The 20,332-nt window shown below is 39.4% G+C and overlaps 2 protein-coding genes across 4 annotated transcripts in view; both read left to right on the forward strand.

Annotated features, from left to right (window-relative positions):
* The window catches only part of zc3h18 (zinc finger CCCH-type containing 18), a 32,378-nt gene extending 18,792 nt beyond the window's left edge, over positions 1-13,586 (forward strand). For 2 of the 3 annotated variants that reach the window (XM_029522808.1, XM_029522807.1), the window contains exons 12-20: positions 1,261-1,353; positions 1,531-1,809; positions 3,847-3,963; positions 7,041-7,049; positions 7,202-7,407; positions 7,562-7,776; positions 8,537-8,630; positions 9,774-9,870; positions 12,363-13,586. In XM_029522808.1, the coding sequence (XP_029378668.1) occupies positions 1,261-1,353; positions 1,531-1,809; positions 3,847-3,963; positions 7,041-7,049; positions 7,202-7,407; positions 7,562-7,776; positions 8,537-8,630; positions 9,774-9,870; positions 12,363-12,591 (1,339 nt within the window). In that variant the 3' untranslated portion in view covers positions 12,592-13,586. The remainder of the gene's footprint in view (positions 1-1,260; positions 1,354-1,530; positions 1,810-3,846; positions 3,964-7,040; positions 7,050-7,201; positions 7,408-7,561; positions 7,777-8,536; positions 8,631-9,773; positions 9,871-12,362) is intronic. The other variant, XM_029522809.1, reaches the window with a different exon arrangement.
* A 3,518-nt stretch (positions 13,587-17,104) lies between these two features.
* Positions 17,105-19,843, forward strand: il17c (interleukin 17c). The gene is made up of 3 exons (XM_029523776.1): positions 17,105-17,215; positions 17,296-17,528; positions 18,750-19,843. The coding sequence occupies exons 1-3, from the start codon at positions 17,201-17,203 to the stop codon at positions 18,991-18,993; spliced, it is 492 nt and encodes a 163-aa protein (XP_029379636.1). The 5' UTR covers positions 17,105-17,200; the 3' UTR covers positions 18,994-19,843.
* Positions 19,844-20,332: the final 489 nt, after the last annotated feature.

Here is a 20,332-nt window from a genome sequence, read left to right on the forward strand (position 1 = left end):
AAAACTCAACCACACAAGATACAACCACAATGATCTCCAAAACCTAAACAGCTTATTACTTGATCTTTTTGTCAAGGAGTAAACTGTCACCCAAGGAAGACTTTTGTTTTTCATTCATTCGTTCATATATTCATTGATCTTCTACTGCGTATCTACTTCTGGGTTGTGGGGGGGAGCCGGAGTCAATCCCAGCTCACACTGGGCGAAGGCGGAGTACACCGTGGAAACGTCGCCAGTCCATTGCTGGGCTAACATACAGAGACAGACAGAGACAAACAACCACTCACACTCGGGCCTATGGAGAACAAGCAAACTCCATGCAGATAGGCCTCAGGCCTGGGAACCAAATCTATGACCTTATCATTGTGGGGCTACAGCACTAACCACTATTCCGCCGTGCTTTTGTACTCTTTTATTTTTTAATATTATATTTTGGGGACACCAATTAAGAGTGGATAAATTACACTAAATGGTAACCATTAGGGTAGTGGGTTGTCTCAATGGAAGTCAGCTTTTTGATCATAAACAACTCCTTCATTTCACACACTATATAGCAAGTGTTGCTAATAATGTAGCATCAAAACTGTCACAATCACATGAAAACTGGCAGGATGACTACATTGTGTGGACTGCACTACTGGCAAAACTTACCATGTGCCTGTTGTCTGTTTTGTTGTTCTCATTTATTCAGCTAGTCCATGATATTGTCCATGGCTGTTAATACGCTGCTGACTTTTTGATAAATTAATTCTGCATATAATCTACATTTTTATCATTTAGATAAATCAGAGAATTTCTGTAGGACAAAAACAACATGCCTACATGCTTGCTTCTCTGGACAATGGCCTGTTCTTTGTTTACACAGAAACGTAATGGAACATTTAACATAGTTTGTTTTGTCTTGTTTTACCGGGGAGCTAGTCAGGTAATATTTATTTCATGTTTTGTCAAACTCAATTTTATATGTGACTGTTTATACATTTAACTTGGTCTCACAAATCAGGATGCCAAAGCATTTCTGAGAGCTATAGTCATCAATTCTTTGAAATGCAATTATATATAAAATTATATATAAACTCAATTTTTTTGTTGACCACATTCATTAATTTCCCTGAATGCCTATACATTTGAGTGCAAATTCTTGTTTTCTTTTGAATGGTGGAGAGCAATATTATAAAATTGTTGTATACTATCGGGATATGATGTCAAAATGAAACTGCATAATGGGACAATTTTATCTACTTCACTATTGATTTGTAGGTCTCGGTCATTTTCCACTTCTCCTTCATCCAGCCCAACGGCACAGAGGAATGCCAAGAACAAACCAGACCTTTCTCCCATGATTGCAAAAGGGTAAATATCAAACATTGATATCATTTTACACCATCAATCAGTTCTCCAGCATCATGCTGCATTAGTTCTTTTCACTTATTTTTTTGAGCATTATGTATGATCTCTAGCAAATATAGCATTCTTGCCATCACTGTCTAGATGTTTGAAAAAACAATAAGTGCGTTTTATCTCTCTAAGCATACCCCTGAAGCCAGGTGGTGTGCCCCCGCTTCGCAGGGACAAACCTCCCATGAAAAAAGCTCCCAGTCCTCCTCCACTTAGTGGGCAGCAGGGGAGGCCTTCCAAACTGATTGGAGAGGGAGGCAAGCTTCCGTCCAATCCCCGGGAGGCTGGAGCCACAGGTAGTGGGGCTAGCAGCAGTGGAGCAGGAAGGCCCCTGCCACCACGAGAACCAGGAAGACCTCCCAACCCAAGGGAAGGAAGGCGGAAAGAACGGCAGCAGCATCCTCCCCGCAGGTAGGCTAACTTTTATACTTATGGTTCATCTTGTTACTGTAAAAAAAACAAAAACAATAATACATTGCAATTTGTACAAAATGTTCAGACACAGAATCTATTTAATTGCGTTCATTTTGTTCACATGTATCCACATTACCCCTCCACATGGAAACATTGGGCACAGCCACAAGCCCTATTTTCACACTTCAATCTCATATCAGCATAAATTCCTGGTTATACCCTTTTGTTTATAGTCATATATATGTGATAAGAGTTATTAAAGCAGTTTTGTAATGATCAGGAAAAAAACTGTTGAAACACTCGGGACACACTAGCTGACATGCACATGTGCAGGAGCTGCCTTACTGAATACCTGCTTGTTTTAAACTCTTTTCAAACTTCAGCAGTTGAGTGGAATCAGTTTGTTTTTCAACCCATAGGTTTGTCAAACATCTTATCTGAAGTTTTCATTGTGTTCTAACGCACTGGACTTAAAAGCTGGTTATGATTGCGTGACAAGTACGACATTATGGAATTTGAGCAATGCTTTGGCATGAAGGAAAGTAATTTGGATGCTTTGCAGTTGGTTTTGTGTGGGTGGGAGAATATTGGCCTCCCTCAGGTTTCTATCTTGGGTTCTCATTTGCAAGGTAATATGTTAACATTGCATTAACACATAAAATGGTGGTAAGCAGAACTTGTATAATACATTTGCATATATCGGTTTGAGTTTGTGTGTGACACTCAGTTGTATGTCCCAACTGTGCAATTGGGACCATAACACTTTAGTGTGTAGGCGAGGAAGCAGGTTGATGGCTTTAGGAAAAACTCATCTTCTGTGGACACTGTGAGAGGAAGAGCAGTTAAAGGGCAGGGAATAACAGCAAGTGTGAAACTTGCGTGGGTATGAATGTGGGCAGTTTGGAAAATATCCAGGAAAACCAGTTCTAACATTTTTTTATGGATAAGTGATACTGCCTGGGGCAGTTGAATGGAGGAACATTTTATGGAACACATTATGTTTTTGGACTAGCCTAGGCCAGTTGGGGTAGCTGTAGTTTTTTGACATGGTATTCTATAAAGAGTGGGAATGACCGTGGCTACACATATTATGTGTATAGCAGTGCGATAAGACAATAACATAAAATCTCCAATTTCACACCAAAGATTATCATAATTTTAATCTATTGTTTCCTTTTATCCAAAAATACTACAAATGACCAAACGAATTAGTCCAAACTAGTTTTACTTTTTCAACTTTCACATTTACTCAAATTTGGTAAGGTGCTGTTTTTGTCAAAGATGCCATGTTAAGCAGTCTAAGATGGTGCACCTGACTGTGCATCACAGTGCTTTCCTGCATGTGAAACTCACTTTGGGTAGCAATTCTCATCAGGTAAAGACAGGTCAGTCCACCATCTTTAAAAGTAGTTGCTGTAATTAGAGGTTTAGTTTTTCTTATTCAAAATTTGGATATAGGCTTCAGATTGTTGGGTTGTCTAGAGCTGTATTTCTAAACCTTAAACATTCTAAGTCACTTCTACTGGTTGGTCACTCCCGCGTAGTTGGTGTAGTTGGTTGGTAGAACCCAGTGCCTCCTTCAGTGTTTCATTATTGTCAGGGGAAAAGAAGCATATCCAGCCAACAAGTGAATCACACGCAACTGGACTTGAGTGCAGTTGCGCTCAATTCAATTGTTGGCCAAATATGACTATGACCTGGATGAATAAGAATATACACAGATGTGAAAAGAAGCAGTTCCTCTTGAGTGTCACAGGGATGATCACTGTTCCCAGGGTAACTTTAGAAAAGATACTGTGATGCAGAGGTAATTTAGTATTGAATAAGGCTGTAGCAGGCTCTAGAAAGTGCTTCACTGATTAAAAAAAAAAAAAAAAAAAGAAAGAAACCAGTATAATTGTTTAATTTAACGATTTGCTCCTTTTCATTTTGTGTTGTCAAATTTATTTGTGTCTGTTTCGTTTTTTTTTTTTTGATGTCATAAGAAACTACCTGCTGTGTTCCCAGCTCTGTTCTGCCCTGTCTCTCTTCTAGGCGAACTGTAAGTGGGAGTGTGAGTGGAAGCGGGAGCAGTTATACTGGCTCTAGCTCAAGATCCAGATCATCATCCAACTCCCTCTCACGCTCACACTCTGGATCCAGAAAATCAAGGTACTTGAACATCCTAATTTTTCATCATAAATACTCATCGAATGGCTGTTGACCCCACATTTCGTTGGTTAATACAAAAGACTGTATTCATTCATAATTAAATGAAAATATAAGTGGTTTTGTAATTGTTTGCTGCATGTAGTTGTGCACATGAATATTTTCATGAAACAGGCAACTCTTATACACGTGTTCCAGTTATGCCTTGATAAATGTTGTTGTCACTACTGTCAGACTGCATTTACACACATGTAGGTGATGATATGACAAAACTCAGTTTTTCCGCTATAACAAGGGTCTAGTGATCAAGTATTTTGTCCATCGGTAATGTCATCCAACAAACCTCACAGTAAACATTGTTGAGATGGAAAGAAATCATATGAGCAGTTGTATAGGAAATCAAAAGGTAAGGCATACAAACAGATCAAACAGAACTTATTTTTTTAGGGCCAAATCATAACAAAGTTACATCAAGATGCTTTACACGTAGAGCAGGTCTAGACCAAACTCTTTATAGAGTAGCAGAGGAAGTGAGAGAAACAAAATGAAAGCAAGCACCAAGGAGAGGAGGGTGGACTCGGTAGAGGGATAGAGAGAGAGAACAAAAACAGGATGCCATGGAAAGTACAAACAAAACATTCAGTGACTGCATCCAGGTAGCACTACATTTACCCTAGTAAATATCAGCAGTAGGGGAGAAGAAGAGGTTAGCAGCAGGTACTGAGCAGGTACATGGAACATAGATGATTCACCACCTGTAGGATGGGGACAGGAAGAGAGAGGACTTTCTTCTGGGGACTCTAGGGGCCAAAAGTAAACCTACATTCAGAGAGCGAAGTGACCTCCTGGGAGAAGAAGGAACTATTAGCTCTCTGAGATATGATGGAACTTGATCGTCAAGAGCTTTGTATGTTAAGAGAAGGATTTTAACTTCTATACAGAATTTTTCTGGGAGCCAATGAAGAGAAGCTAGCACAGGAGAAATGTCATCTCTTTTTCTAGTTCCTGTTCATATTCATGCAGCAGCGTTCTGAAGGTTTTTCAGAGAATCATTAGGACATCCTAATAGTAATGAATAACTTTTTTATCTAGTCTAGAAGTAACAAATGCATGGGTTAGTTCTTTTTATGCATCCTCTTCAGACAGGATGCTTCTGATCTTTGCAATATTGTGTAGGTGACAGAAGGCTGTCCTTGAGACTATTTTTATATGAATGACATGGGCTTGGGCTTATCAAATATTACTTCAGGATTCCTAACAGTCCAAAGTAATGCCATCAAGAGTGGTTACATGATCAGATAAGACTTCTCTAAGGTGCTTAGGGCAAAGTATAATAACCTCACTTTTGTCTGAGTTGAGAAGTATAAAGTTGCAGGTCATCCAGGTCTTTATGTCTGTAAGTCATGCCATGGGTCTGACTATCCGATTTGTCTCATTTGGCTTCATTGATAAGTATAACTGAGTATCATCTGCATAACAGTGAAAATTGATGCTGTGCTTCTGGATATTGCCTAAAGGAAGCATATACTGTTCTTGGACCAAAAGATTGGTCCAAGGACAGAACCCTGTGGAACTCCATGATTAACTAAGGTGTGAGCAAGAGTCATTGTTTCTGATCAGTATGATTTAAACCAGCTTAGTGTGGCTTCTGGTCCCAGTTTCATCTTTCAGCCTTTGTAATAGAAAATTATGGTCAATGGCAGCATTAATATCTAACAGGACAAGTATGTAGGTCAGTCCATTGTCAGAAGCCATGAAAATGTCGTTAATACCTTTTACCAGTGCTGTTTCTGTGCTTTGACCTACCCTAAAACCTGACTTAAACTTTTCCAACTATTGCGGGGCGATAAATCGATTTTATCGATTAATTTGAATTTGTACTTAATGTTGATTTGTTTTAATGAAAATTGATTTTCTCATCAACATCCGCCGCCAACGCCTACCTGCTGGGCTTCTGTAGCTCAGAGAGCAGTGAGTGCACGCGCCCTCTTCCCTGCATTAGATAAACAATCAACATGGTGGCGAGTGGTGCAGAACTAACTCAGAGGAAAGGAAACGTATCTTCAGTTATTTGGAATTTGTTTGGCTTTGTGGCATCAGACACAGAACAAACAGCGCCTCGCTGTAAAATCTATTTAAAGGCCAAAGTGGGCAAAGAGAAGAGTGTTGTGAGGAAATATTATCAATTGGTCAATCTCAATGCCATACGTTAACACCAGAATAAGGGTGTGATTAAAACAGTGAGTAGGTTCATTCACACAATGGGAAAAGCCAATTGACTCTAGTAATGACTTAAATGCAGAAGTAAGGCTGTCACTGACAACATCAACATGAATAGTGAAATCAGTATTAACTCTGATAGGAACTCAGAGAACTCTGATAGAAACCCTGATAAGGACTAGGTACAATATATTGAAACTAGCAGAACAGGTCTTTCAATTTTCCAGTTTGATTGAGGTTAAGGCTTTTAAAGATCTATAACCAGAGTTTGGTCACGGATTAATCAATAGCCTGGAGTGAAATAGCAGCCACTCCTCCTCCTTGACCTATGGTAGGAGGAATATGAAAGTTAACATGAGGGGATGTCAATTCATTTATTCTCCAGCTCCTCTTCTGTTATTTTTGGCTTAATAGAGCAACAAAATTTAGGAAGTCGGGGGACAGACACAGTTCCTATAGATACTTGTTTTGTTCTATTCTATATTGGACAGGTTACCGCTCTAACTGAGGCGCAGAAATTGTTAAACTACGGCTCTGCCTCCTGGTCTGGACTCGGGAATGTCATGTCTTTAACTTTCTAGTAAATCCAGTCATTTCCTATATATGAAAGCGGCACCCTCCACTGTGGGTTGGACACCATCTCTGGTCATAATCAGACCAGGCCTTCCCCAAAACATCTTCCAATTATCTTTTTAGCCTACGTTTTTTTCTGGGCACCACCACGACAGCCAGCAGTGGAATGACTGCATGTGGCTATAGATGTCATCACTAGTCAGATCCCTCTAGTGGGGGCCTAACTTGAATTAATGCTCTTTTTGTCTTTCTCTATTCCATGCTGTCTCTCTTCGGATACCATTCAGAAAATCCAGGTATGATACTTATATGAAGTGCGTGTAAGCATGTGTTGGAATGAAGTGCATACACAGTAGTGACGATAGCACTCATTCAGCTGTGCGCCTGTTATGTTTTCTGTCTGACCCTTAGAACCAGCACCTCACAATTGTGCTGTCATCTCTTGCAGATCGCTGAGTGTGAGTAGTGTGTCATCTGTGTCATCAGCGTCATCCAGCAGCAGCTCTGTGCGTAGCGCAGATTCAGATGACATGTATGCTGACCTGGCAAGCCCAGTATCCTCAGCCAGCTCCCACTCACCCACACCAAATCACTCCCGCAAAGAGAGAGGAACTGCACGGGACAAGCCTCCACATGCGAGAGACAAGAACAGGGGTTAGTCGAGGCACAGAGTTCCCACTCAACAGGGACGTATGACAAAATTAGAAAGACAACAGCATAACCTATAAACCATCAACTCCAAAACAGAATCTGGTGTTCAAATGGTGCTGAGTTAATTGGCTTCTAAGTTTTCTTGTCCTCATCACAGAGAGACCGTCAAAGAAAGATGAACCTTTCAGGGAGGATCGCAGGAAGATTGACCCATCTGGCCCCCCACCTAGAGGAGGCAACCTTATTCCCAGGTCAGGACCTGGTAGCAGGGGTGCCCACCCTGTACACCCCCCATCAGGCACCATGGGCCCCCCTGGAAGCTATGGAGGCTCAGGTTCCCACAAAGACATCAAACTCACCCTTCTCAATAAGGTTACTATTGTTTTATTTGTTTGTTCGTGTTTTTTTTTTTTTTTTTTTTTTTTTTTGGGGGGGGGGGGGGGGGTTGTTTTTTTTGTTTTGTTCTTGTTTTTCTATCACCAAATTACAAAAAAAAAAAAAAAAATTTCAATCCTTGTTTTTCTGTAGTAATCCTGTGGAATATTTTAGATAAGGATGGTAAACACAAAAACTGACACTTAAATATACAACTAAATATGCATATGAGGCGGCATGTTTCTGTTACATGCTGGTGGATTTCTGACTCTCACCGCTATCAGTTATAACGCAGGACTGGTATTATTCCCTCTCATTACTAATAATTGTTGTTTTTGTGATGCTAAGACTTGGCTTATTATCACCTAAGCACGGCTTCTTCTGAGGTGGTATTCAATAATTAGAGCAGAGAAGATCAAAGAGACAGAATATGTTACTTACTTGCCTGCTGATCTCTGTGGTTGTAAATAGAATTTACATTAATTAAATTGTGAATGTGAATAAGTAATGCATTATTTGTAATGCAAATAGTTTTAACACCACAGGATTCAGGATTTGTACTTAGGGTAAAATTGTGAACGTGATAATTTTTTTCTCTCATGGAAATAAAGCAAAATTCTATTTTTGCCACAAAAAAAAATGTTCAACTTAGCCAATTTAATTTCATATTTGAAAGGCATAATCTGTATATTTTCTTTCAATAGCTAAAACTACATCCACATTGCGTATAATATATATTGTTCTTTTTTGGCGGCAGGGAGATAAGGGCAATAGGAAGAGGTACCTTCCTTCAGAAAAGGACAGGCCAGGTTCTCCTGTCAGCAAGAGGATTGCTATGTCACCAGACAGAGGTGAGAAAAAAAATACTCACAGCACACACACTTGTTTAACCAAGTATACACCAGAACTACATGAATGTATGGGAATATCCCTCACAGAATGGATACGATGCAGTTTGTGCGATATGCAACATAGCTATACCATAAAAAACATATTTTTTCACTGGTGTGACAACTTGATGGTCTATCATTTATCTATCCATTAACGTTACACATACAGGGCTCAAGACCAAGGATGTCCTGTGGTCCCCAGACTCGATAGAAAATGTATTTGAAACAGTTATATTCAATAATTTTTTTTGTCCCCAAGGAGCAATTTTAGGTACAAGAAGCAGTGAACACAACACACTTCAAAACAAGGCACATAATAAAGGTTAAAATAGAGATAGACAATAAATAATAATTACTACAATATACAGTCTGCTTTGTGCTACTCAGGATGAGAGGTTTAGAGTCCTATTTGCGTGTTTGTGCATGGGAGTGTGCAAACCCCCCCACCCCACCCCATTTTTAATTTAATTCATTTCATTTGTTTAAACCATTCAGCTTTACAAAAATAAGAGTGAAAATTTTTCTCCTGCTCTCATTCTCTCCCTACTCTACCCAACTTTGCCCTTGGCTTGAGAAATATTTTTTTTCTTTTATTATGAATTCATAATTGTTTGTTTACATCAAACAATAATAAGATGTGAAATTTGCCCTGTGGCCTCCCTCTGAAATCATGCCATAAAAAAATCCAACTGTTCATCTCTACTGAGATTTTTGCCTTCTCATGACTGATGCATTGATTTCACATTCACTGTTTGCTTCAGGTGTTCCATATTACCAACCACTCTTGGCAGCTATTTTCACAGTTACACAAACATGCCACAAAGGTCTCCATGGTTTCATTACTTCTTCTTCTGTTACTGATTTGGAAGTAGTGCATTGTTTGAATTCCAGTTCTGTGCATTTAATATCTGTCACAAGCCCACATTCTAATTTACCTTGCCCAAAGCGGAAGTTGAGATGTTCTACAAAAAGTTTTAAAAAATTGCAGTGTTACACGTGCCACGTGACTTCAATACCTCAGAATTTTCTGACTCTTGGTAATGTAGTTTTGATCAAGTAACACAGAGCCAAAAGACTCATTAACTCTTATACTGTTGTTTTCAGGCCGCGATAAAAGGATACCTGGTCGACCGTCACTTTCCCCTCGAATGGATCGGCCCAGAGGCCAAGGTCCCCGACCCCTGCCGCCCCACGGAGACAGGTTGTTGAAAATGTCTACTTTCTACTGTTGTATGAATGATATTTCTCCTTTAACTCTGTATGATGTAACAACAGAAGTCAAAAATAGGGGAAATTCTGAATTTGCATTTTATTTTGCACATGTTGACTTGGACCAAGCACATCAGGGTTTTCAGGGCATGAAATTTGTTTGAGCACAAGTACTTTGCCAAAATGAAGAAGTAGCCACAGCTGTGCATGTGACATAACATATCCCATTCCCCACAAAACTGTGTTTTGGTGCTCTGTAACAGCAGGCAGCTAAAAATAGATTTTGTCCAGAGATCACAACTTGAAATATCTCATATTTAGTTTTATTAGGTTATGTAATAATTACCATCATTTGTCATTCCTTTGTATACAAATTGACTGAACTTTGTTAAAATTAGGGGTGCAACGATACAGGTAGCCCAGAGTATGGTACGTACCTCGTGTTTTTTTTTTTTTTTTACCAATACATTTTCGGTAGCTGTTATTTTGCTTGTCAGAACAAGTTACAAACAATTCTGGTACTGAATAACACTTTAAGTCAGATACTGATTGTGCGGCTCGTCAAGCTTTAATTGGTGGCTCGTGTGGTAGCCTGTAACAATCTGGTAACCCAGCCAATACATTTTTTTTTTAAATGTTCTACATAAATATTCAGTAAACCCTGCACTGCAAACATGTGCATTGTACTTCTCCTTTCACTGTTAAACCTGGCAACGCAGCACGTTTATGGTATTGTTTACAACACCGTCACAGTTGGTGACATCACTGCAGCTCCGCTAGCCAGCATGAGATGTGGGCACAAAATTGATTGATTTCTAATTTAAAAAAGGGCAAAAACTGGGCGGACAGACACACAGTGTTGTAAAAATAGTGAGGATAAAGAGTCTGAGGAAGCAGCAAACCGCTGGAGAGGGGATGAGCAGTCAAACGTCAGGTGTTCCGAGTAAAAACCATGTGGCTCTCCCTTTGACTTTTCTAGGCCAATGTGGCTTTTGTGAAAAAAATAGTGAGGATCGCTGCTTTAAGTCAACAGTTGGTTAACAAATACAACACTTAGTAGTAGACTTGCCTCTTTTTCCTTGCCTACTACTTTCACCATAGCTTAAAATAAAAATGTAAGCACAAAACACTGTTGAAGTGCCTCTTAGCATTGACTACTAGTATACATAAATCGTAGCAGTGAGGGGAAACATTATATTTTTCAGTAATGGGTAACCTAACTGATTACTATTTCCATCGTTACAACAGCGTTACCGTTACCAACAATTAAATGTGGTGCGTTATGAAGTGTGAAGTGAAGCAACTCACTGAAGCTGCAATCCGACTTGGCTCTCAGACAGCCAGCCACAAGAGCTTGGACATTAACTTGCGAGGGAGGGCTTTCGCCTGGACAGTCAGGCACACACACACACACACACACACACACAGAGAGTAGCCTGTAAAGCAGTAAGCACTAATGCAACCTGACTTGTACCAAAAACCTGGAGGACATACGGGCGTATTGTTCCGTGCAGGGCGTACCGAACGGTTCGGTACTTTTCAGAGTACCGTTGCATCCCAAGTCAAAATCACCTCTAATCCTGGCAGCAGTGCAGAACATGAAATCCTGTAGATACCGTTCAGTCAAGTTGAAATCTCAGCAGAGTCTTGTATATTTGGTGATTTTTGACATATATAATAATCATGGTCAGGGAAGCAGCAAAGCTACATTATGTAGATATGGGAGCTGGTTGCTAGTGTGACATGTTGATGTCAGTTCCTTGCAAATATTGCAGAACATGTTTTAAGTATGCCCCTAATTTTGCAGACTATATGCAATATTTAGTTTTGAGGGTTATAAAAGTTGTACCTTTTTGGGGTCCCTGGAGGTAGAATCATCAAGACTACAAGGCGTTTCGTTTACGGTAGTAATTAAGCACATGGTTTAAAAATAAAATTGACTTTTTTGTGGCTTATTCCACAGTTCTCATTTGTGAGAATTGTGGACCTAAGGTCATCAAGTACAATGGACCAAATTCTGAACCTGAGGATTTAAAGTTTTTGGTCATTATTTATGTTTATTAAAAATGGGGGGAAATCCTGTGATTAGAATAGTTGTGCCCAAGATCCCAAAAGAGAACATTAAGTTGTTAAGAGAATCCAGAAATTCTTCTTGCTTCTGTGATTCACAAAATATTTGTGACACCAATTTACTGTTACTGAGAAACCGGAATGTTTCTGTGACAGTGTGAAAAATATACAGTCACTATATTTGTACTTTAAATTATGTTAATACTGAATTCAGGTAATACAAAAAGTTTGTCTCTCCTAGGCAATGAGCCACTGTAACTCTTATGCCCAAATTCAATGATAAAAAGGGATTATTCTTGGTGTTGCTGCATTTATATCTGGTTGCTTTCTCATTATTCTCAGTCATGTCACAACATTAGCTTGTAGCAACGGTCAATAGAAAAAAAATGACTAACTCTTATTTGTTTTTCTCAGGAAACGTCCTCTGTCGCCACCCCAAAAGTCATCTGGAAAAGCCCCGGTGCCGCCATCAGGCAAGCCAGCCGCCCCAAGTTCTGCTTCGGCTGCCAGCTCAGGCTCTAGCTTAGGGTCAGGCTCCAGCAAACCCAGCAACACACTGTCTCGCCGTGAGGAGCTACTGAAACAGCTGAAGGCTGTTGAAGACGCCATTGCCCGGAAGCGAGCCAAGATCCCCACCAAGTAGAAAGGGAGTCTGCTCCTTGCCCAGTTACATGCCTCCTGAGCTGGGGCAAAAGTGAAGGTCATCGGATGGAGTCTCTTTTGTCTGCTGTCAGTGGATGTATAAAAATGTTGTATGGTTCATGCTGCCACAAAAACCATCTTCTGCTTGTTTGCCTTCAGAGAGGTTTGGCTTTGTTTCATTCTTGAGTGTTGTTCGCTCACGTGTGACTGACTTTTATGCCCCTTAAAAGTCTTTGAATGTCTGGCTGCCGTTTACCTCATCAGTAAGAAACAGGAAGGAACACTTGGGTATTTGGTTATTGGGGGGATGTGACTTCTCAGGAATGGAGTATACTTTGTATAGACTTCACAGAATCTGAAGCATAGGGAGATGCACTTGATCTCTGTTCCTCCAATTAAAAGAAGGCATATTCCTCATGTGGTGTGATGAATAGCAGGTAGATAGATTTATACACATTGATTCAAATTTTTCTCATGTCTTTCTCTGCCCCTTTTTACTGTCTTCTATTCTTCCTTCCATGCTTCTATTTCCTCTGAGTGGTGTGATTGTTGAACCAGCACCACAAAATACCAACAGCTGACAAGAATTCGCAACACTTCTTTGTATAAATTCACAAATTGTCTATAACGATCCATATTTGGCCCCTGTAAGCAATCATGAGCCTCTGATATGTTCTCCGTGGGCCAATGTTCACCCAGTGACTCCGCTGCATTCTGTGTGTTAGGGCAGTGTTCACTGTGTCACCTTGTACAATAGCAAGTCATCAGATTCTTTTAAGTGTATGATTATAGACAATAGTGATGTGAAATATTGCTCTTTTTTAATCTGCAGCATTTTGTTTTCTTCTTAGCTCTTCTCAAGTGATAAACTATTGTTTTATTTGTCACATTTTTAGTTGGAAGAGTACGAGAAGTAGAACGAGGACATTTAGAGACACAATATGTCTTGCTTTTGTGACAACAGCCTTCGAAATAAACTATTTTGATAGAGAGAAAGTTAGCTGCCTGTTCTTTCTGGTTTATTACATTTGTAAATGAATTTTGATGCCACATTAATCAGCTTTAAGCTTTTTAGAATTGCTGCCCTGTGGTTGGTCCATCAACACACCACATTACATGATACGGTCACACACACACATCCGTCCTGTGTGAAACATAAAGAAATAATTGCCAGAAGTGTTTTTGCAGAAGGTCATGGTGACAGTGACACTGACATTTGAATGAATTTATGACAAAAATGTTATGTGAAGTCATACTGATCTCTGGCCACTAAAATCCAAATATTTTTATAATCAACTTTGTGTTTGTACCTAATTTGAGGAAGTGAGCTTAGTGATGTCCTGCATTGGTATAATAATCGGTAACGGGGGCAGGGATGTAATTAGTTTTTTTCCCTTTTTTTTTTTTTTTTTTTTTTTTTTTTTTTTTTGAAGGCATTTATTTGGAGCTTTACTTCTTCTGAAATCTCTGTTCCTTATGACTAACATCAGTTATTCCCACCTCCATGCTGGCAACAGTCAGGGCCACACCCTAATTTGAAATAATTCCTCAGCAGTTTGTCATGCAATTATTGCTCAAAGCAATTGTCAGAGTTAGTCTTTGTTTGTTTTGTTTTTTTAAGAAAATGTTAAAAATTATTTTTAAATGAAATCCAGGATGAAACTCATTACATATTGTTTAAGTATTATGAATCATTATTAATCAAATCTTGCATAATAACTCAATGTTCAAGAATGGAGGAACAAATGAATATGTCCATGTTTGTAAGTTTTGAAATAAAGAATTCTTCAAAACTTAATTAGTGCCTAAAAAGTGGCATTAAAGTAATGTTATCTAAGTCATGTAAAAAAAAAAAACGTATTGTGTTATTGTCCATCCCTGCTTTACTCTCTTTTGTTTGGTGGAGAAAAAAACATGGATTAATCCTCATTATTACGTTAGTGTTCTGACCTTAGTCAGGTGATCAGTTACAGCACATTCCTCATAAAGATTATGTTACTCACCTGTCCTTTTGCATTTCAAGTTTGTGTTAGAAAGTTCCTATATTTCATAATAACTCCACATCAATTTACCCATGAGCCTTCAATCGAAAGCCAGAGTTAGGCAAGTCTGCGATAGTGTGGCATCATTTCTGAGAGCTGACTATGAGTTTCACGCTGGATTTGAATGTGTCCCTGTTCAGATACCCTTGTAGGTCTGTGTGTGTGGGTGGGAGAAGAGGGGGTTAAGTGTTCAACAGTCTCCCCACTTTTCAGAGGCAAAAACTGCTCAGCCCATTGATCTGACTTCAGCTGCCTTGTGGAGGGAAGGAGAACTTTCCACCTACATTCTTGTTAGCATTACATAGTTTCTGCAGGTTCATCAGACAAAGCTGGCCTGTATCTGTATGATCTTATGAATTACATTGCTGCTACTTGATTGGCTGTCTGGATAATTCACAAGTCTGCAGGTGTTTCTCATAAAACAGATGTTTAGCCTTCATATATACTGGAGCAAACCATTGCATGAATACTCTATCCTTTGTTGCCAGATACACAGTCCCAGAATTCCTTGCTATGTGCACGAAGGTGCTGTATCTATGTCTGCGGAGGCCTCACCCTGCAAAGTTGACTGCGAAAGGGACTGACCAGTGGGAAGTAACTGTGAATGCCCCTGAAACACACAGCTGATAAGAGGACATTCCCCTGAGTGATCACAGACCAAATATCCCACAACAGGGTCACACACAAACACAAATTTACACTGGGGCGGCTACATCACAACAGTACTGCCAATTTTCCCTCATTATACTTACAACTAGATTTGTTTACACATTAGTGTCTTTTCTTTCATAATAGCAAATCATTTATATATTTTGAGGGGTTCCCAAAGCTAAAGCGAACTCCCACTCATGCAAGTGGCAGACACACAGTCTACATGCATGAGAAGTCCCTGGCGCTTCAGTTCTTCAGTAAAAATGTATTACTTTGACCTTAAATTATGTTGTTTTTATTTTCTTAATAGGAAAAGACTATGGACAATATAAACTCATGAGAAAAATCTCAGACGCTTCAGCTAAATCCTCCGTCGGTACTCACCAGCTAAAGTTGGTTAATCTGGTGTGTGCTGGTGCACAGTGAGTTCATGAAAACGTTTTTTGCTGCTGTGAGAATGAACCAAAACAAAGCTAGGTGTGTATCACATCGTGGCTTTAACTCAGCCTGACTCTTTTGGGTTTTTTCGTTCATGTGGTAGCACCACGTGAACACAGCAACCCAACAATGTCTGTTGGGTTGCTGTGCCTTATGACCCATTATATAAATGGTAAAACTCACAGTGGTTTGACTTGGTTTTTAAAAGCAGATTCTCTTAATTAACTTAAAAAGTACAGCAAAGAGCAGATCATTGAACAAGTGGATGCAATCTAATACATTTTCATTTCTGTGAACTTTCAGCTAGCTCATGAGAGGTGCAAACTCTCCAAGATGTGAAGTTGCCCTTTAACCCCCCCAAAAAAATAATTTTTGGATTGTTTACTTGAATTCATTTTGTTCTTTTTTTCATGTTTATGTAGCAAATACAGTTTAATTTGCTTTGTTCTGGAAAAAAATACATAATTGAATAATAATAAAAGTTTACAGTGCTAAATGACACAAACAAAAAATGGAAATATCAACATTTGTCTTACTCAATAAAATACATGAATAAATATGATGGCTATTAAAACAAATATTCTGCATACCAAACAACCCTTATTCCTTTAACCATAATCCAACAAAAGAAATAATAGCACAGTTGTAAAGTTTTAGCAATCATTTTCTGATTAGAGCTGAATGCCATCGCCTCAAAACACCTTAAATACCCAGAAATGAATTCACAGAATAGATAAAAAGGACTTTTTCAAGGACTCGTTTGTTGATTATTATTATTTAACTAAATTCAATTGACATATTTAACATACTCAGTACTGAACATATTTGCAGTTCTTTGTATATGATTAATAAATTATAGTTCAGAAAATTCACCCCGACACTGTTGTGAATCTTTCTGACCGCTCCTTCATTTGCTCTTTCTTCTGTCCATTCTGGCAGCACAGAGCTCATAAATCCAGTGACACTGTTCCTGCCCCTTTTTCCACAAAGCAGGGTCCAGGAGGAATTATTTGCATGACCTTTCCTGCTTTTTTAAACATGTAATGCTGTGGGGAAAACTGTCTCTTCATCTCTGAAAAAGATTCTTAATGCTTTCTGTGAAATTTACGTGGTTTTGAAATAATGGTGTCCTCAATTATTTTGTTCTTTTCCAGTTTTTTTTTTTCCTTTGGGAGTTTAAAACGTACTTTTATTTTTTATTTTTTTGCCCTACTGTGAGCCTTCTCCATCTTCCCTGTGTGTGTTTGTGTTTGCGCATTTCCTGGGCGAAACTTTGTCGGATGAAGGTTTATGACATCATGGCTCAGACCTGTACCTGTACCTGTACCTTCCTTAACAAAGAGGAAGTCCAAGCAACAAATCGCATTTCCATTGCCGGTTTTCCCCAGGTAGACTCAATAAATAGCCGGAGGGCGGGGATGGGATATAACAGCCCAGCAGATCACCGTGGACAGCCAGAGGACAGAGGACAGAGCCAGGATGGACATGAAGCAGGTGAGTGGCACACAGAAGACATCTGCCGCCCGGACCTCCCGAACCCTGCACCTCCATCTCACCCGTCTACCCTTCCACAGGTCGCCATCTTCCTTTTCCTCGTGCCCGTGCTGGCGTGCCGGAAGAACCGGTGCTACTCTCAGCCCAAGCTGAGCGAAGTCGCAGAGCGGAAGCTGCGGAGCCACTACCCGCAGCCGCCGGAGCCCTCACTGCCGGCCGCTGCCGACTCGCCCGCCTCCTGTCCCGTAGAGCTGTACCAGCAGCAGGTGCCTCAGCACATCAGCGGCCGGTCCCTTTCTCCCTGGAGATACGTGTGAGTCTTCCAGCTCTGCTGCACTGTGACACGTTAGTGAGGGGAGATCACTAAGGGGCCACGGGAGTCACATCTGGCAGACAGCTGTCAGCCACAGAGATGATGCTGGCTGCACTGGAGTGTGTGAGGTCATCAAGTACAATCAACAACAATTGACATGCTGGCAACACAGAACAAGTTCGGCATCTTAACTAAAATGAACAAATATGAGTCAAATCAGTCAAATTAGAGAAAAACAAAGCTTAGGTACATAAGCACAGAATAAACATGTTAATAGTGTAACGTAATAAACAGGCAGTGAAGATCACAATTCTCTGAATAGTTCTCAAGCTATAGTCATACTATTAAGACCATTACGGTCAATCATTTTCATACATTCAACGTAGTTATTTAAAATCGAGTTGGAAAACTGGAAAGGAACGTCGACATTTAGAAAACGTATCTTTGTGGATGTGAAATGTCGCTATAAAAATAATCTGATTGATGAGATGTTGATTTTTTTTTTTTGTTTGTTTTTATTATTATAATACAACAACACATCTTTCGCTTCCAATTAAATCGAAGTGTTAATTTGTAGGGTGATATAACTCTGTCCAAAACTGGACGTGACACGCTGACTGTGTCTATGAATCGGTCTTAATGACGTGCGCTCCGGAGGACGTCACCGGCTGGGCCAAGATGACGTGTGACCTCTGGGAATGGCGCGGATTGCCTCACTCAGTACAAATGTTATCGCCAACTTCGTTTGGCCATTGAAGAAGTGTTCCTGCCTGTTTAGGGAGTTCCCCAGTGAGAAGACAAAGTATGCTCTGATAGAATAAAAATATCCTATGAAAAAAATATGTTTTATCCGATTAAAATGGATTAACAATTTCAAATATTGACATGAACATCTAGTCCTTTCAATCTATTATTTTATTACATGTCTCTGCATGGCATGAATATATAACCACCCGATACCCTGTCAGTTTATTTACTATGCAGCCTAAGGTGGTGTGAAGGTGAATTTTTAAATTAATGAGAATAAGTAAGCATATAAAAGTGTTTGAATATGTATATATTGTCATGACATAATATGCCAAGACATCATTAATATATTTCTAAATGGGCAGCAATCTTTGTTCCAAACAATCATGTATTATTAAGTGAAGTATCTCAAGTCAAGATTGCCAAGATTGTGTTTAGATGAGATGCTCACATTGTCTTCTTGTTCCGCTCCAGACTTGTATCCAAGGAGGATCACTTTCCCTCCACATATGCTGAAGCAGAGTGCCTGTGTTCAGGATGCATCTTGATCCGGGACAAAAATCCGCCACAGGAGAGCCACGACTACAACTCTATCCCCATAAAGCAGAGCAGAGTGTTTCTAAAAAGAGAGCGCTGCGATAACGGAGACGAGTACTATCTCAGGCCAGTCACTGTGGAGGTAAAGGTGGGCTGTACCTGCGTCAGAGTCCAGACCTAGTAGGAGGTTATCTGGCAAAACCCATAAATGGCACACTATATTTTGTGTTTGGTTGAAAATCCACCAAGTTCTCTGGGAAGGCCGAGTCAAACTCCCAGTTTGATCAGCGAGTAAACTGGTTTAGTGGGGACACTGGGCCAAGATACTCCCTGATGGGAGTTTGACTTGGTTACACTTTAGAAACAGCTGAAACCTCAGAGATTATTTACCTGCCTGTGTTTATGGGCCTATTTATTTTTGTAATGACATCAATATTGATGTATGCATGTGTGTTTGTAGGTCTTTGTAGACTTCAGTATGACTTGTTTACAGCCGATGCAGCTAATGTAAACTGTATTTATTTTCATACTTAATGACCTTGTCATCAAGAAAAATGGCTATTGTATAGTTTTATGGTATTATACTATTTGAATAATTATCTATTTATTTACTTAATTTTGCATTTTAAATGCTTGTGTTTAAAGGGTTTAAAAACTTAGAAATGAATGAGACTTTATAAGTCTAACAAAGATTTCACAGTTAAGCTTTATTGAAGCTAAGTAAAGAAAAATGGCAGATGTTAGAGAAAACATGTTCTCACTATTTTATGTACAGAGATGATACTGGAACTAATATCAGTGGGTCTTTGGTAATTTGATTATGTGAAAATGTGTTAAGGTTGACAGTTGTTTGGGACTCTATAGAATCAAGGGTTGGGTATTTATTTAAAATGTCTTTAAAGTTTTGCGTGTTAAAGGTCCAGTTTGTTGGTTCCGTACATCAGTGGCATTGGTGTCTGAATCAGTTCTGCTTGAATGTATTTGACATCATGAAACGCAATCATACAATTATAAAAATGACATGGACAGCATGATGAAGTCTGATTTTCCATTCTTGGTCATGTACAATAAAAATTTAAGGAAGGCTAAAGTTCAGCAGTGAAAATCATTTCACTTAAATACTCGTTAACCCATAAGCATGCATAAATCACCACAAACTGTTCACAGCTCCAATTGTTTCCTGGTCCAGGGGGTAGGGCATAATTTTAAGACAGAGACTGCAACCTGTTAGCACTGAAGAAATATTATGGGACAGCGATACTAAAATAAATATTTCTTCAGCTACCACTGATCCAGGTCAAAATGTGATGTGCAAAAAATATGCAAGGTTGGGTACAACCTTGCATATTTCATTTTGATAAAGAGAGGAGATAGGCAGGAAGTGTGGGGGATTGTACTGAAATGTTGTCTCAGGAATTGGATTCATGCACTCCTTCTCAGGGTGCCTATCTGGCATCCTTAGCCAGTTGAAGAACGAATATATCTGTTATTTGAAGTTAATCAAATGTTGCTATTTCATT

This window comes from Echeneis naucrates, chromosome 16 (assembly GCF_900963305.1).
Source record: "Echeneis naucrates chromosome 16, fEcheNa1.1, whole genome shotgun sequence".
Taxonomy (NCBI): domain Eukaryota; kingdom Metazoa; phylum Chordata; class Actinopteri; order Carangiformes; family Echeneidae; genus Echeneis; species Echeneis naucrates.